This window comes from Gymnogyps californianus, chromosome 1, assembly GCF_018139145.2.
Source record: "Gymnogyps californianus isolate 813 chromosome 1, ASM1813914v2, whole genome shotgun sequence".
Lineage (NCBI taxonomy): Eukaryota > Metazoa > Chordata > Aves > Accipitriformes > Cathartidae > Gymnogyps > Gymnogyps californianus.
The window spans coordinates 71,282,640-71,299,750 of record NC_059471.1 but is presented as its reverse complement, the minus strand read 5'-3'; the positions used below and the strand labels follow the sequence as shown (position 1 = coordinate 71,299,750).

General features: G+C 43.1%; 3 protein-coding genes and 1 long non-coding RNA gene across 4 annotated transcripts in view; 2 read left to right on the top strand and 2 right to left on the bottom strand.

Annotated features, from left to right (window-relative positions):
* Window positions 1–1,447, top strand: part of NPAS2 (neuronal PAS domain protein 2) — a 105,366-nt gene extending 103,919 nt beyond the window's left edge. The window contains 1 exon segment of the mRNA XM_050915591.1: window positions 1,182–1,447. Within this exon segment, the coding sequence (XP_050771548.1) occupies window positions 1,182–1,361 (180 nt within the window). The 3' untranslated portion in view covers window positions 1,362–1,447.
* Window positions 303–4,674, bottom strand: LOC127029774 (uncharacterized). The gene is made up of 4 exons (XR_007768226.1): window positions 4,343–4,674; window positions 2,977–3,197; window positions 1,441–1,772; window positions 303–489 (listed from the first exon to the last, which is right to left on the bottom strand). It is a non-coding gene; the product is annotated as an uncharacterized LOC127029774 (long non-coding RNA).
* Window positions 4,675–5,209: 535 nt separating this feature from the next.
* On the top strand, window positions 5,210–10,832 carry RPL31 (ribosomal protein L31). The gene is made up of 5 exons (XM_050915596.1): window positions 5,210–5,229; window positions 5,826–5,942; window positions 7,567–7,692; window positions 9,843–9,955; window positions 10,502–10,832. The coding sequence occupies exons 2-5, from the start codon at window positions 5,836–5,838 to the stop codon at window positions 10,531–10,533; spliced, it is 378 nt and encodes a 125-aa protein (XP_050771553.1). The 5' UTR covers window positions 5,210–5,229; window positions 5,826–5,835; the 3' UTR covers window positions 10,534–10,832.
* A 313-nt stretch (window positions 10,833–11,145) lies between these two features.
* The window catches only part of TBC1D8 (TBC1 domain family member 8), a 50,618-nt gene continuing 44,652 nt past the window's right edge, over window positions 11,146–17,111 (bottom strand). The window contains exons 16-20 of the mRNA XM_050915590.1: window positions 15,788–16,028; window positions 14,444–14,509; window positions 13,735–13,824; window positions 13,470–13,570; window positions 11,146–12,119 (exon numbers count right to left, since the gene is read on the bottom strand). Of these exons, the coding sequence (XP_050771547.1) occupies window positions 11,661–12,119; window positions 13,470–13,570; window positions 13,735–13,824; window positions 14,444–14,509; window positions 15,788–16,028 (957 nt within the window). The 3' untranslated portion in view covers window positions 11,146–11,660. The remainder of the gene's footprint in view (window positions 12,120–13,469; window positions 13,571–13,734; window positions 13,825–14,443; window positions 14,510–15,787; window positions 16,029–17,111) is intronic.

Here is a 17,111-nt window from a genome sequence, read left to right as displayed (position 1 = left end):
GACAAAGAGGATGATGTATAAAATGTACACGCAGAGTAATAAGGCCAATGGGCTGTGCAAACAGGGCCCCAGGTTTCAGCAGGAGCCTGATCATGGCAGAGATGGCCATTTTAGAGATACTGAAATGTGCGAGACACTGATACAGTGCCGTGTACCCTTCCAGTATAACAATTGAGCAGTGAGAAGTCAGAATATTTAAAAGGAAATTAGTAATTCTGTACATTGGAAACATAACCAGATTATCCTGCATATATTTAAAGTGTATTTCTACATGGAGAAAATTGCTGCCTTAGGATTTATTCTGTACTCTTTATTCAGTATAAAATTTGCTTAGTTTACAAGTCAAAAGATGATTTTTAATTACCTGCATCGACATAAAATGAGATCTGGAGCAGATATCTGGATCCCTTCAGTAAATTAACATATTTTCTCAACTCCACAAGGCAAAGAAGATAAACTGGAGCACATTGCCTCGAAGAACCAGGTGATCTGAAGATGTAAAAATACTTATTTTTTGACCTAATTCAACACATACTAAAGTAAAGGGGAAGGGGGGAAATGAGGTGTCTCTGTATTAACTCAAAAGGAGCTGAACTGAGTCTATAAAACCTGATCACATATCCACTGGCATCATTGAAAGAGTATCTTCAACCTCAAATGATTAAACTCTTGTTATTGAAATTAAATCCTTATCATAGCTGAGAATTAATGAAAAAACTATGGCAGATATCATTACCAACAAAAGCATCTGCAAAATTCGTATCAACTTCACCACTGCAAGGTCACACCCTACTGTAAACTCACAAAAAGGAAGGGCTAGAAGGGACACCATGAGGTACACTAGGATCCCCTGTTTCATTTCTGTTTCATTTCTATCATCCATCTGTGTCATTTCTGACATGTTCGCCCACCCTGTTCCTAAACAGGCTTTTCAGGATAACCCACAAATCCCAGGCAGTGCGTTCCCATTAGAAAACCTTTCTCAAAGCCTAATTGTAATGTTCTTTGTTGCAATTTATGTCCATTCTTTCTAGCATTAGGTAAGCTAACCCCATGCCAAACAGCCCCAGAAATAAAAGCCAGCAAACTAGTAGTATTTTTAAGCACCCTGTACATTGAGGACGAAGAGCTTTAACATGTGAAAGAATCAAACACCATGATGAATTTTGTTTTATCTGTAGGTGCAAACACCAAGTTCTTTGCACAATGAGCAACCTGATTCTTTGCTCCTGCCATCTTACTCGCCACAGCAAGGAAATATGGGGTATCATCAGACACAGCAGCAGCAGCAGCAGCAACTAACGTCAAGAAGAAGCAATAGCTTATCAGAATCATCAAATTTACCACAGCCACTGCGATAGAGTCCCACCAGCACAATCAATGCACGATTAGCTTTAACCAATGGGCACATGGGGCAGAAGAGAATGACTTTGTACTTACTGTTTTGACTTTTGCACAAGCATTTCTTTCAAAGCTCTATGACGGAAGTGCGCCACAGAGTGCAGACTGCCACAGACAGTGCATTTATGGCATGCTGGATTCAGTTTGCGCTGTCTCGTGAGCACAGTATGTACTGACAGAGCAAAATAAAAAGGAACGCTATCCTGTGCAGCCTCCATCATCAATGGGTGCACGGGAGGAGGCGTTCAATCTTGGTGTGTCACTTTGAAAGCTATCTGGCAATTCCAAAAGACTGTCGACAGACTCATGAGGTACTTGGCCTTCACTGTTTCAGTTCTTCTTTTGTGTATGAAAAGCACTGCGTCAAAGGTCTATTGAGGAGAGAACAAAAGATTATTTTTATTATGATTATTGTTATTATTTTGCACAACTGCACAGAGGACAAAACCTAGGCACTTTCTGTAAAGAGAAGTTTGTTTCCTTATTCTTGGGGCCAAATTAGCACATCCAATGGAGGAGAAAGCCCAGTCATTGGTGAAGATGGTCTACAGCTCATAACCCTTGATTTAGAATCTGAAAAGTATTATGCAGCTTACCCTAACTGTTCTTCATTACTGAAAACCAAACAAACAAAAAAAACCCCACAAACCACACTGGACTGTTTTCTATTATGAATTGTGATTGCAAAGGAGAACTCAAATTGTAAGCACAATCATGCAACTCTCCAATAGTACAACATGGATCCTTCTTCAACCTAAACTCACCCGCTGCAAGTCTCTGAGAAATATGCACTGTGTTTTGGCCCACTGACTCGGGATGCTGCAGACTATTACATATCTCTTTCATTATAACATTTAGGATTGAATTTTCCTTTGGGGGGAAAAAAAAGAAATGCACTTTTCGCTTTTTTTGTATGTTTTCTGTTGATATGTTTCTAAGAAAGATTTTATGTAATTATTAAATAAAAAGTAGTGTATTGTACAGCTGTTGTAATAATGACCTATTTCTATATAAAATAAAATTATATGGAATTATGTGGAAATTATTTTGTATATGAAATATCAACTCATTTCACAAGTATAAAGATTGTGCTTGTGCTTTTTTGTGAGTGGATATTTTGTAATAAACTAATGAATTAGAAATGTTTTTGTGAGGGGAACTACTGTTTCATGCTATATACAACTCAAACTATTATTTTTTTCCATTTAATGATGGACAGTTGTCTTTATTTGTAGAATAAAATAAAATAGCCAAAAGGCTTTATTGCAGGACTTGCACACATTTTCCTGTGGCTGTTCAACTATGTGATTCACTTCAGTTTTTTAATATTAGCTGTAGCCTTGCACGGTGTTTGGCACTCAGTTAGCAAAAACAAGTATTATCCTATGGGATCTTTGTCATGGCATAGAAAACAAGAATGATAGCTCAGGAAGTTATATTAGCTGCTAGCCAAGACAGCTCGTTTTAAGCTCCTTTAAAACTTTAAAGACCTCAGGCAGCTCTGTACTTCCAACCAAAGAGTTTTAGATCAGGACAAAACAGATGGTTTAAAGAATGGTTTGATCCAGCACATACCAGGGCTTTGACCCATGTTCAGCTTCAGTGTTTTAAGACATCGCTGTCCTGAGTTTCGTGATACATCTCTGCTGGAACTGCTACCATGCCCACACTGTGAACAGTCTAGTTTCCACTTTGGCATCCTTGTGCAGACTCTCTTTCACGTTAAATTCAAATTGCCTACAGGATGGAGCAGCCAAGGTACAGGTCTGCTTTCCCTCTGCTGCAGGAGCAGCAACCTGCAACACAGAATGAGGTGGGTAACTGAGCATAGTAATGTTTTCATTCACTGTGGCAAGACTGAAAGGGGATGGCCCTCAGGGCAGCTTGCAGCCGCCTGAGCCAGCGTTAGCTTCAAGAGAGTGCAGACCATGCTGCCCTTCCCACCCCTTCAGTACCAAGGATTACATCACCAGGGCCCACATGTTCAGCTCTGGTTTCTAGCCCATAGAGGAACAATGGAGATGATTGGGCTGGGAGCTGGAAATGGTAAAAGCAAACTTTCTGAGAAATGAAAAAGGTTCATTTGCCCCAAGTTCTGAAAAAGCTAAAAATCTTCTGAAGGAAACTCACTGGCAAAATGACCCTGCTGCTTCCACAGCAAGACTGGCTGGCAGCACTGATTGGTGCACGTGTATTTCAGTCCATACAATCCCTTTGTTTTACTTCTTTGAAGGAAGATGAGGGAATCAAGTATCTGGTCTCTAAAAAGTGTTCAGAGATCAGATCTGGTCTCTAAGACAGTGTTTTTACTGCTAGCGTCAGGTACTGGTCTGAGTTAGCCTGCTCATCTCTTTAAATTCTTGCATTCAGTGAAGCAAGAGTGACCCCACCAGATGAAGATTAAAAAGCTAAACCCTAAGGTGCTTTCACTTAATGTCTGAAGGAACCCCTCTCTTTCCATTAACTATAGACAAACCTAAGCGAAGGCCAGTTGGCTAAGTTAGAGGCTAACTTCATAAATTCTACCCACTCCTGTAAGGGCTTATTCTGGGAAAGAAGAGGAGAAATCTGTACGCCAAAAAGTTCATGCAGGAAAGAGGTAATGAAGGAACATGAGCACCTCAGAGGAAATACCTGTGGAAGCAGCACTTGATGGATGTCAGCTACTACGATGGAAGTCACAGGAAGAGAAAATTCCTTTAAGAATTCATTTTACTCTCAGGGATAGTTATAACACATGCACATCTCCCTTGATTGCCACTGGGCATGTCCAAACCAAGCTCAGCCTCGGAGCAAACACTTATCTTTCTAAAAACAGCAGTACTGTAAGTTGTTAACAGGGAGAAGCTGTAAATAGGGTGGGGTTGCCTTCTAATAAGCTGGCTTACTATATTGTTTGGAAGGATACAGCACACTTGCAAGAACAGATTTACATCAATACCTGGTTTCTCATGCTCCGTCTCATTTCTACCCTGTACACACATTCTGGTTTTGGATTACTGCACTTGTTCCCTGTTGCACACACAAAGCAATGCCAGTCCTCTTCATAGAGCTGGGCTGTTGTTCTAGTTCATTATCGCCGAGATCCGGCTCGTCCCAACATGACCACTCAGCTTGCGTCATTTGTCTAGGCAGGTGGCCAGGCAGGGCGGCTACCGCAGACCACTGCCCCACGCCGGGATACCGGTCTCAGGAACAGGAGCTGCAGATCTGAACGGGGCAGTCTGCCTGCCCGAAGCACAACCACCCCCCAAGCCGAGGTCCCCACACAACGCGCCGCCTAAAAGAGAGATTCCTAAGTAGGGGGCAGGGAGGCGGGCCGCTCCCTCACTCCGTTCGCGAACCCTGCCGCCGGGCTTCGGCTCGAGGCTGCGCCAGAAGCAACTCCCGGGTCGGGAGAGCCGGGGGCCGCTCCCTCCGGGGTCAGCAGCCCCCCCCCCCCCCCGGGGGAAGGAGCCGCAGGGCCCCGCCCGCCCCCTCACCGCTCGCCGGTACCGGCAGGCAAACACCTCACACACGGACCAGGCCGCGCCCCTCGACCCGCAGCTCGCGCGCATGCGCGCCACCGCCGGACTGGGCCCCTCCCTCCCCCGCCGCGCGCCTCCGGTTGGCGCCGGCGCAGTCGGCCCCCATCCGCATCCCGGAAGGGCTCCTCGCTCCCACAGTCCCTTGCGCGCTCCTTTCCGGCCTGTGCCCGGCAGGGTGAGTGGCGGCCTGGGGGGCGGCCGGCCGCATCCGCCTCCATCCGCCCTGCAGACCCCGCGGCGGAGGGGGGTCCTTGGCCTGGCCCGGCGCGGGGGGGCGGCCCGGCGCGGGAGGCACCGGGTGGTACCTCTCAGCGGGTCCGCGTTCGGCGGGGCTGGGGCCCATCTCCCCGCCCCCCCCCCCTTAGGCCTGCGCTGAGCCGGGCAGGGCGCAGGCCGGGGGAGGCCTGCGGGGCACTTGGCGGGGAGGGTTACGGCCTGTGCTGGGTCTTGGCGAGGGAGGAGGAAGCCGTAGGCCGCCGTCTGTCCCTGGAAGGAGCCTCTGTGGCACCGCCATCTCCTTTCCGGGACAGGCTGAGCTGCCCTCCTGGGTCCCCTTGGAGAAGGACGGGGCTGGGACATACAGAAGCAGGACGGGGTGGTCTTAGGGGCGCTTGGGGCTGGCCGGGAGCCCGATCTTCATGGGAAGCGCTCGACGAGTCTCAGATGTGTTTCGTGCTCCCGTCAGGGAGATGAGAGTAAAGCATTTGTGATGCTGAAAAGTTGCTGTGTAAAATCTGCAACTCGTGCGACCCCGGGGATGAATTAAGTTTAAATTTAAGTTTCTGAATGTGGGAATTGTGTGGCTTGTAAGGAGCTGGGGACGATGGGAGGGAAGGTGACAGGAAAAGTCTGAGGGAAGTTGGGTCCGCGTTTGATGCATGCACGGATGCTTTTCAGCGTTGCTCAGATGGCTCCTGCAAAGAAAGGCGGCGAGAAGAAGAAGGGGCGCTCTGCCATCAATGAGGTGGTAACTAGGGAATATACCATCAACATTCACAAGCGGATCCATGGCGTGTAAGTTCTTTTTATCAGTGAAATTGGCCTTATGTAAAGTGGCGTTTGGAAGTGGGTTTAGTAGGTTTTAAACGGCAGAGAACAACAGTCTTTACCGGCACCAGTGCTAATGCATGATGTTCTAGTCCCTTGTGCTACAGTTGCGTCCCGAGGAAACACCTCTGTACCTGTGCAGACCTACATTTAGCATATGGCTTTTGGGAAGAAGCATGTTTCTTTTTTTGTGAGTGTTCCTGGACTTAACTTGAAGTTAGATCTGTTTACCTCTGTGCACAGGTCGTCATTCTTTCCCAAGCGAAGTTTAAAGTTTAGCCCTCTGTAGTAAGCTTTAGAAATTAAATATTGTAATCAAATGATTGGCTCCGTGCTTATCACGAAATTGTGTGAGGTGTAAATTGGGGTATGATTTGAGTTAAACAATATTTGTTGTGTGTAGATGAGAGTAACTTTTTACCTGACAAAATGTTGAACCTCATACAACCGTGTAGTAGTAAAGTGCTTGAGAGGACTTGTTGAGAAACTGCGTCTCCCTTTGATTCTCTTTGTGTGTGCATGGCTGCAGTCATGTGGAAGAAGAATATATCTGAATCAAACCAATTGGTGAAATTGCTGAAGTTAACTTAGGAGAGAAACGAGACAGTGGACTATTGCAAAACCATGGGTGAGGATGGGAGGCAGCGGTACCTTTAAATGGCAATAAGATGTTCCAGCCTTACCTGTTGATTGTTTATGGCAATTCAGTCTATTTTTAATGCTGATGATCCTGCTATCCACTTTTCTTTTTGCGTTATCCTCTTTTTCTTTTGGGGCATGAAGTACTAGGGGTGAAATACTCTTTGTTTAATGCTTGTCTCACTTGTAATCACTCACCCACTCCTGATTTCTAGCACTAAATATCAACAGCAGCGTGCAAATAGTACTAAATATAACACACTGTGGGACCTCAGACACTACTGACACTGGTCGCATGTCACAGTGTTGGTATAATACATATGGCAAAACACTCGCAGTGCAGCTGTAACTTTCAGTGTAAGTGCCCAGTCATGCAGAATCTGTCCGTAATAGGCATGAGACAAGCTATACTTTTAAAAAAACAGTTCTGATGGTGGTATCAGTGCAGTCCTGCTAACATGAAGAAAGTAACCATCAAATACTGTTTAGCAGAAGCTGTTACTCAGAATAGCATCAGTTTTGTTCTTTTGTCGTTTATTTCAATACTGATACAGTTCTGTCAAGTTTGTATTAGTATTGTTGGACTGCTTTTCTCATAGGCCTTTGATTCAGAGTATCTGTGAAAGCTCTGATCTGTTCAGTAATATTGCAATAAGTTTTAATGTCAATATGTTTGAGTAAGACTTAAGATCCAGGAGATCTTGCAGTTGCAAAATTTTACTGAAATTATTCTATGTTAGTATATGTGGTTTCTGTTAGGCATAGGTATTAAGGTTAGCCGCTACCTACCAGAGTAAAGGTCTAGTCATACTATGATGCAGCTATTGAACTGCTGTTGAACACAATTCTTTGGACTGTATGTTTAGAGAAAGCGAGTGGTTGAATGCTGCAACAAGTGTCCAATGCTGACACTTTCCTGAAGTTAAAGAAATGGCTATTGTGTTTGTCCTAGGGGCTTCAAGAAACGAGCACCGCGTGCTCTCAAGGAAATCCGTAAATTTGCGATGAAGGAAATGGGTACTCCTGATGTTCGCATTGACACCAGATTGAACAAAGCAGTCTGGGCTAAAGGAATAAGGTAGGTTTCTGCAACTTTCCTTATTGGGTGAGGAAGAACCTTGCAACTGTGTGTGTGTGGAGGTACAGGACTTGGGTAGAAAAATTCATATACTTCTTGCAGTATTTGCATTTTCTTTGCAAATTCTTCCTTTCTTACAGTGTGCATGCCAAGCTGATTTTTCTGTCACCTCTATGTTCTGGTCAGCTCCCTCAGCGTATTTGTAGCAAAGCTTTGGTAAACTCTGGAACTGAAAGAACTTCTTTCTACCTCTAATAAGAATAAAGCAAAGGAAAGAAGGAACGCGGGTTTGGGGGCAGAGGGCAGGGGGAGAGAGAAAGGATTGGGGTATTGTAATACTGTAGTACCCCAATCCCTATTGCAGCAGACAGTTTTTAGAAACATGGCTTTTTAGTGATACCTGCAGTCCCAGGCTAGGTACCTAGGATTTGTGTAATGTATCTGAACAGGATTAGGTTTTAAAGCATGCCAATTTGATAAATGCTACACAAGGAAATAATGAGGTGTGTTTTAAATAGGGCCATTAATCTTGTCTGGGAAGTACAAATGATAAGTAGTTTGGGGGCCAAAAAATTACAACTTCTGTTAAATCACTGCTACAGAGGCAGCTGATTTGGCATTTGACATGCGTGAAGATGGTCCAAAAGGACTCCTGTAAGGAGTAGGACCTCTTAAAGCATAATAAAAGGTTAACTGGTAGGGGTTACTACTGTGAGTGATACACTGGATACACATGAACCCTTGTTTTAAACCATGTCTTCTAGGAATTAGATTCCTAAGTCTAGCCTCTGACACATTTACAGTCCGTTACCTGGAGTTGTGTGCTTAGGCCAACTTTTCCTTCAAAAACAGAGTGGGAAGATGGGACTAAGTTACTGGGTCTTCTGGGCAGGGGTTCTCTGTCCTTCCTGTTGAGCTGTTCCAGTTCATATGCAATGGAGAAGTAGCAGTTGAGCCAGGTGATAGCGTAATTTCAGAGCTTAGTAGTGAGGCTACTGACCGAGACTTCCTTATATTAACTGGTAGAAGTGCAGTTTGTGGAGGAAGGAGTCATCACATCTGTCTTTCCAGTTTGAGTTTAACTGCAGTTTTCACTAGTTAGCATAGATAATGTATGCAAAGTAAAATATCTTCCTCTGGAAGGATCAGGAGAGGCTAAAATCACCATGTCAGGTAGTATGATAGTCAGTGATCTAAGTAAAGTAGTGAAAAATGCTTTTCACTTGTTTCAAGAAGGGAGTAAATCAAAGCAAGTTCCTGTGTCTTAATTACTGTATCCATCTGATTTAGTAAGTATGCTCTTGAGAACGTACAGCAAGGAGGAAGTTCCTTCACATATTCTGTGGAGCAAAGTACTCTGAGCAGGAGTTTCCCAAAATCCTGAGTTCATTTGAGGTGGGAGGTTACTTGAAAAATGGTGTGGACAAATAATTTTGTGCCTTCCCTCAGCAGCATATTTTGGGCAGTATTAGGGGAGGACGCTAGGCTGTGACTTGCCTATTACAAACAAAATCATCTAAGCAATTTAGTTGTGGTTCCATGGGCTTTGTGTGGAAGAAATGTTGATCAGTTGCATGCCCATGAATAAGATCTTGGCTCAGGTCTAACGCTCACTAGAATTTCCACGACTTCTGGCCTACAGATTGGGCAGTACTCTGCCTCTTGACAGGGGCCTCAGGCTTTCAGAACAGATTGTTGGGGTTTTTTTCCTCACTGTTTTCTATTCTAGTAAGAAATGCTTGTTAGTAACAGCTGCTTGCTGATCATATTCACGCTGTGCTTTATGATCATCTTCATAGTATATTTCCTGGATCAGTAGTGGACTGATGATGCACTTCTGACTTTATGCTCCCACTGGATTATGGATTCATCTTATTCAAGGCTCAGTTAAATCTTACCTGCTCACTTTAACAAAATTAAAAAACAAAACAAAAAGCTCCTCTAAGGCAAACAGTACAATCTCTAAAGTACAGGATTTTGCTCGTTACGATGCTGAGATAGAAACAGAATTGATGACTCATGTCTTTGCACAAATAGGCAAAGCTTAAGAATTTGAGGGGGGTAGTAATCATGGAGCAAAGAACTTTTCTATGAATTAGCAGGTTGCAGTACATATTTTACTGAAAATTAATCTGTCGTCTTCATTTTAGGAATGTTCCTTACCGTATCCGTGTGCGTTTGTCCAGAAAGCGCAATGAGGATGAAGATTCACCAAACAAGCTATACACACTGGTTACCTATGTACCAGTCACGACATTCAAAGGTAAGGTTGCATGCCGTCTCTCTTCGTCCATGCCATGTTTTTCTGAACAAGTAGCAAAGTGGGACAGCTCCTCCTGCAATGCAAAATTCAGATGAAAAGTATGCTGAAGGGGTCAAACTGCTGGCTTAAACTAGCTCTGCTGTAGAGAACAGGGCTGCTAGCTTGCCTCATCAGCATTAGAAAGTAAATACAGGATTTAGTGAAAAGATCATGTAAATTTTGAGAGAATAAAAAACACTGGCCATAGTTGTTAGGGTAGTTTTAAGGTTTGTTTTTCTATATAAAGTACATCCTCTGATGTCAAAAGCTCAAGCAGGTTGAGCCTTTTCTGCTTGTCATCTGAGAAGTATCTTATTTGCAGAATTGATTTAACGTGAAGGTTTTGTTTTAACATTTGGTGAAATACTTGCCTATATAGTTTGCTCTTCCAGAAGTAGATCAGCAAACTAGCTTTGAAACTGTACATGCACTTTCTTGTGAAGACTTGCATATACATAAAGGGAACTGCCCTAGTAATAGCTGGTGATACAATTTCTTGTTTTGCAGGTCTACAGACAGTCAATGTGGATGAAAATTAAACTGATTTTCATTACAATAAAAGGATAAAAAGAAAATTTATTCCTAAGTTGTTTTTTTTATTGTCCAGTCTCTTCAAGCTCTCATCCATGAAGCATTGAGTTGAACAGGTGACAACATCTTAAAGAATCTTGCTTTCTTTGGGCTTGTACATAATGATGTAATTTTCTTAATTAAAGATACTGTAGACTTCTGTTACATGTGAATGGAATAAGGAGGAGATGTGAACGTTCCTACGTGGGTGGCAAAGTCCTAGAGTTTTTGTTTTGTTCCTGTGGGAATAAAGAGCACTACACAGGTATTTTAAGTTAAGGCCAAGTTTGTTCAAAAAGCAACAACAACAAAACCCCCAACCCCCAAAACTGTTAGATCAGTACTTCATATATGTAATCATCTCTCGTGGATAAAGTAAACTCCCTGTATTTGGTCCCCTGCTGGTCTCCTAGGCAGAATCAGTAGGCTTCTCCCAAGCAGGTCTGTGCACTACACTGAAACATGGGGTTCTGACCAGTGAATTAATTGTGAGCGCGCTAGCTCAGGGAATTTGTTTAATGAATTAGGGACTACAGGCACTTACTTACCTTCCATAAATCAATAAATACTGTCAATGCAAGTCTAGTACAAAAAGGGTTTATTGAAAAGTGCATGTTTTCACAGACCAACGTCAGAAGCACAGTCCATATACACTTAACATTTCAGCAAGACATACAAATTGGAATACAATCAAATATATTAAAATAGTTTCAATTACCAGCATTGAAACAGTTTTCAGTATTAGTGCAAAAAAGGCAACCCAAACAAACTGCGGACAGTAGCTGAGAAGTGTTTTCCCCTGTTAAAAAAAAAAAAAAAAGGACAACTGGAGCCAGCCTCTACTCTCCCAGTGCGGAAGAGGGCTTCAGTGTCTTCACACTGTAGACAGATGTTTCCTTTTACATTCAGAACAAGAACATAATTAATAAATCAATGGCACAAAACAAACCTACACACCCTTTAGCTTTTAAAGCTCTTAAACTGAAAACCACAGACCAACAAATTGTTTATCAAAAGTCCACCACTAAGTGAAAGCCTTTTACAGCATGTGCTTTGGCATCATTTTCAGTGCATTTCATTTTTGACGGGTTTGCTACTACTGTGTGTTTAGTTTTGTATGTTCACCCCGTGACTGGCAGCTCATTCCGTTTGTTTTGAGACTGTATTGATTTAGCTTTGCATTCTCAAGTTTTGGCTTCAGTTCTAAGGGTTTTTCAAAGAAGTTAACTAAAGACTGTTCAGTCAAGAGGGATGCTAAAATATGTTCAAAAGAGACAGTCCAGTCCCCTTCAGTCACAGGTGAAGGCTGAGAGTCTTTGTGAGGGGTCTTCACAGTGTCAGTAAAAACAGCATCCTGGTCTGAAGCAGAGGCCTCGGGCTGTAAGTCCTCAGTGAACTCGTCTGATCCGCTCCCCAGGCTGATGCTTCTTTGTCCTACTTCTCCAATCTGAAGTAACAGTGTGGTCACAGTGGCAATGGCTTGATACAAATCATTCTCCTCTGGATCTTCATGAAACATGCTGTACAAGGTTTTGCAGAACTGAATGAACTCCCTCTGTAAAGGATGAAAAACCAAAATCAAACTACTGAACAGCCATGACTATGGGTAACTGTAGGAGTCAGGCGAGGGCACAGTACCGCAAAGGAAGGCAGAATGCTGTGCACATTTATATGCTCATTTATAACTTCTAGCTTTTTTTTTTTAAAAGCAGGCAGCGAAGGGATTTCAACCCCCACTGACGCTAGGAAACCTTGGTGCTGCAAATCAAAAAAGGAAACAGAGCAGAAAAGTATTTTGCTGCCTTGATGAAGGAGATCAGGACTTCCCAGATGACCAGAGGGCAAGTGAGATAGATACAAGGCAAGGGATACAATCCGTTACTGGTGGGAAACCTGGCTGTTAACACAGAATGAGTTACAACCAAAGTAGCCACAGGCCTGCAAGCAACTTCCCTTCTGCTGCTTCTCTCCCAGCTTTCCCCAGCTCTTTTTCTTCTTCTGATATAATTCAGACATCTTCCCTGCCCAACCCCTTTCTCTCCTTCCTTCCCTTGCTCACCCATCACAGATGATTATCAGGCTAGAGAGGATGCTTCCATATCCTATTACAAAATTTGTGAGCCCTCGAGTTTCATACAGTCATAGGATGGTTAATTCAGGGTGGAAGGGACTGCAGGAAGTTCAGTCAAGTGATGCCTTTATGAGAGATTATGTGGCTCTGCTGAGCTGACCAGTTAGGCACATGCCACCCATTTAAAACTTTATTTAGCAACGCCAGCACAGAAGGGATTCTGGGTGTAGTCCCATCTTCCTTTGCACAGCCGCCGTACATTTGTTTTACTAATACGGGACCCTTTTCCCTCCAGTAGATTTCTTTACGCCAACAACATACACAAGGCTCTACTGGCATTAGGGAGGAGATGATAAGATGATGAGAGCCTTCAGCTGTCTTACTTCATGCAGTTCTAGTCAGCATTTGGCTAAGACAGGGCAAGTCCCAGCTGGTGACAGACTAAGAAAGAAGTTACCGGTTTGGTGGAGAGGAGGTCGGGGAAGACAGAACAGCAATATGCATTCTTGGGAATTCTTTGGGGCTTAGGAGGAGGGCTTTTTCCAGCCTGTGTGAGCCTGTTTTCCAGCCTGTTATGCTGCAGGTGAGGGTGAGTCTGAACTTCTATTCACCAGCCAGTCTGAGGAGATGGAGCTGCTAGAAAGGTAGCTGAGAGTTTTTAAACACCTGCTCCCTGCATCAGTGGAGTCCAATCCTCGATACCTAAAGGACTGAATCTAAGCTCAGGCTGAAGTTACACTTTCTCAGAAAGAGCTGAACTGTTGTACTCCATCACTTCATTTTCGAGTGCTCTCCACTTCTTCAAAAACAGACTGCAGCCTCTAATGTACATACCTGGCTCATTTTTGGCAATTCTTTTTCAGTTTTAGTGTCCTTTTCTTTGGCTAGATCCTTCAGCATCTGCTTCAACTGCTTTTGGTAATCTACTGCATCACCTTTTTTGGAGCAGACACAAAAAGGAGAATTAATTTTCAAGTCACTGGAGTAAAATGACATGTCAAAATAAACCTCAGAGAGCAGAGATAATAAGAGTAGGGTTAACAAATGGGAAGTTGGTTATCTCATATGCACACGCATTAGAGAACCATTTTGGACATACCATTTGATTTTCCAATGACTAGTGGTCTTGAAGTTGACAGCAAAGGATTCTTTAATGGTGACGGGCTGTCTCGTTCATTTTCTGTGAGAGCTATCCAAAAAAAAGTGACAAATGTAATGATTAATCCTTCGAATGCTGCGTAATGGTTATTCATGCTTTTAAAATTTACATATTTGAAGAAAGCAAAATAATTGGGCAAAGATGTTTTTAAACTACTTCATTAAATCATACTGTAAAATTATGTTAATGTAAGTAAGACTGGTGCTGCAGTGAGAGAGTCGGAAGTTTGCCAAGAATGGCACATTTAATTAAAAACTTTGCACAGAGAAACTACCACAGAATTTTGTCACCTAATCAAAACTGGATCAAGATGAGATAAGGAGATTTCTACTGTACATGGAGTACGAGCCATCCAAAAATGCTACTTCAGTTCGTATTTTGTCTAGAAGTAACCATATAATTGGCTGCAAAAGATCTCGGAATGCAGCAGATGTGAGCCTTGACACTGTATATCTATAAATTTAATCCAAAAAGGTTTTGACTGGAGTAATTTTTAAAATGCGGTGAGCGTAATTACAAATGCATATCCTATATGCTCCCAGCTGAAGGAAGCAAGATAGGGTTCTTCATTAAGCAGCCTTTTCCCAAAAGCTTTAAGCAGGAGATTTTCGGGGAACCTGAGGTATTCATTCCCTTTCAGATTTCTTACCCGGTGGGATATGCAGCTTATATAGTAACTTTATCTTTTCACTCATTTCTCCATTATACATAACATCTGCAAGGAAAAAAAAAGCACAAGAAGGAAGTGGAACAGAGCATTTACTTCCACAGTTTAAAATAAATCAGGCATCTCTCTGTGCACAAAAGAGAATTGTTTGCATGGACAATACATGAAAACATATGGCCAGTATATTACATCAAAATATTTTAAGTTGTGCCTGTCAACGAGGAACAGCAGGTGAGAGCCATCTGGTTCAGTCTTTGTTAGACGGGGAGTACCTAACCCTGTGGAGCTTCAGCATCATTTAAAAATATCGAGGAGGATGGCAGGGAATCTAGCAAAGGCTGTTTGCTGCCACAGATTAACAGGGATGTGAGAGGGGAGAGACAGAAAACTCCCTTTGGGGTCATCATATTCTTAATATTGCTCCCCTTCAGCCCTTACTGCTGTTATATAGAATAAGCCCAAAGGAGATAGATAACTACTTCAACATGTAATATAATTCATATTTTCAATGACCAGTAGAAACGAGATTCTAAACTTTCAAACGCACTGAAACACTGTGAAGAACTTTTTTTTTTTTTTTAAATTTAAAGTTGTATCCCTCTAAGAATCAAAATCAAATAACAATGTAATACAGGGTGCCTTGGTTCACATAAAAAAATTCTAAAAAGCCTAAGTGGCGAGAATACGGATTTACTGATTTTTACTGAAGCTTTGAATATTGATTCAGTTTTTTTCACGTGGGGTCAGGCAACAGTTGAAATGGAGCACTTTCTTCTTCAGCCAGGTTTTGGGACGGGCAGCCTCATGTCATTAGAACCGCTGATGGCCTCAAGACCAACCCTAGTGCAGCTCTCAGTCCCTGCTGGCCAGATTTTTTTTGTTCTGCTTATTGTCAACACATAAGGCAGGCAGCAGTCGGTTGTGTAAGATTAAGTCTTCAAGAAGCAGTTACAAAGAGGTATACTGAGATTTCAAAGGTATACTGAGAGCAACAGTCCGGTAGAGAGGATTTCCTAGCATTCCACGCAGACCCCAGTATAATTTTAATTCATAAAATATTTTCAACAAAATTACTATTATCCGAGAAAGCAAGTATTTTAATACAATGTTCAATCATGTCCTTAGGCTGTCTTTTAAATCTAATCGACTTCAGGTGATTGGAACACAAAAAATCAGTAAAAGTCACTGGTTAGGCTAATTACAAGCCCAAGAAAACGATCTGCCCGCATCCTCCCCTGCCAGCTGTATGGCATTTTAAGATCTGTCTCTCACCCACGTGCCACCCCCTGGCTCTGCCCACCTTCCACCCCACAGGGGAGCCGATACCTAAGCAGCTGGCGAGCCCCTTGAATTCAATCAGCCGGTCCATGTTCTCATCCAGGAGCCGGAAGGTCCTTTGGGCGAGGACGTCGGTGTGCTCCCCGCAGGTCCAGGGCGAGACCAGCCGGTACAGGTTAGCGAACTGCTGGGCATCGATGCGGTACTGCTCGGCGTACGGTCTGCTGGGGTCGTGTCGCTCGACGACGGGACTCGTCATTTCCCAGTAACACCTTATTAAATGTTCCCTCTAGGAGAAATCAGAGGCGGGAGAGGGGGGATTGCGGTGTGCCGTATCAGAGAGAGCGCAACTAGCAGAAAAAGGCATTCACATCAAAGTAGGCTGGAAATGCTCAAAATCCTCTTTGCGTGAGGTGTTATAACGATACCAAGACCATTCCTGTGAGAAAAAGCAAAGTATGAATCTTTAATTAGAGCAGCCAAGCGCTCTCATGATTTCCAATGATAATTAATAATTTTGAAGGGAGACTGAGCAGATTCTTGGAAGAAATCCACTGCAGGCTACTGAAACTCTAGTAGCCACATCTGGCCCGGGATGTCTCTAACCAGCCAAAGGTACAGAGGGTCGGAGAAAATCCAGGGCAAGTGTTAATACAGGCTTGACCTGCTCATTTATTCTCTCTCAGACCTCTCTGTTTGAATACCGTCCCTATTAGTCTTCCCTTAGGGACAGGCTGATGCAAAACAGAGAGTCCTAACAGAACGAGCTGTTCCAGGGGAGCAAGGGAGCTAAAGAAAAAGGAACCACCACCAAGAAACGAAATGAGGAAAGGGGAGAAGTGCAAGGCAGTCAAAGCTCAAAAACAGAGCAGCAAGGAGCGGGAGGGAAGCACTGCAGAGCAAGCCCCAGCAGCATCATCTTACAGCCACTAAACAGAGGGAGGATACAGCTGGTCTTAGCCACAAAGCTACGTAACACAAAGAAGACACCGCAGTTGTATTCTCAGTACCTAGTATTTATGGCTATGAACAATACACACAAGAAATGGTCCATTAAGGATGATAATTACATGCTTGGACTTCTAAATCAAGTATAGTTGTATAAGCTTAGATGTCCCTATCACCAAATAACTTTTATAATAGTTTTTTCAAACATCAGCTTGACAGAAAGGAACTGAAGTAGAAACTGCTTTTAGTTCTAAAAAAAATTAAAACTATTAGAAAATTGGGAACAAATAGCAAGGACACAAGTTTGTGGGGATTTTTTCCCCCATGGGAAACAGTCTGCCTTTAAAGAGCATTAAGAGAGCAGGACTTAAAAGTACTGCAGAGCTCCCAGTGAGCAGAGCTACATATTATTTAATTTATTCTG

Coding starts and splice junctions, on each gene's coding strand:
- RPL31 (XM_050915596.1), top strand. CDS start 5,836: ATGGCTCCTGCAAAGAAAGGCGGCGAGAAGAAGAAGGGGCGCTCTGCC. Junction 7,693..9,842: donor GTCTGGGCTAAAGGAATAAG/GTAGGTTTCTGC, acceptor TCTTCATTTTAG/GAATGTTCCTTACCGTATCC. Junction 9,956..10,501: donor ACCAGTCACGACATTCAAAG/GTAAGGTTGCAT, acceptor CTTGTTTTGCAG/GTCTACAGACAGTCAATGTG.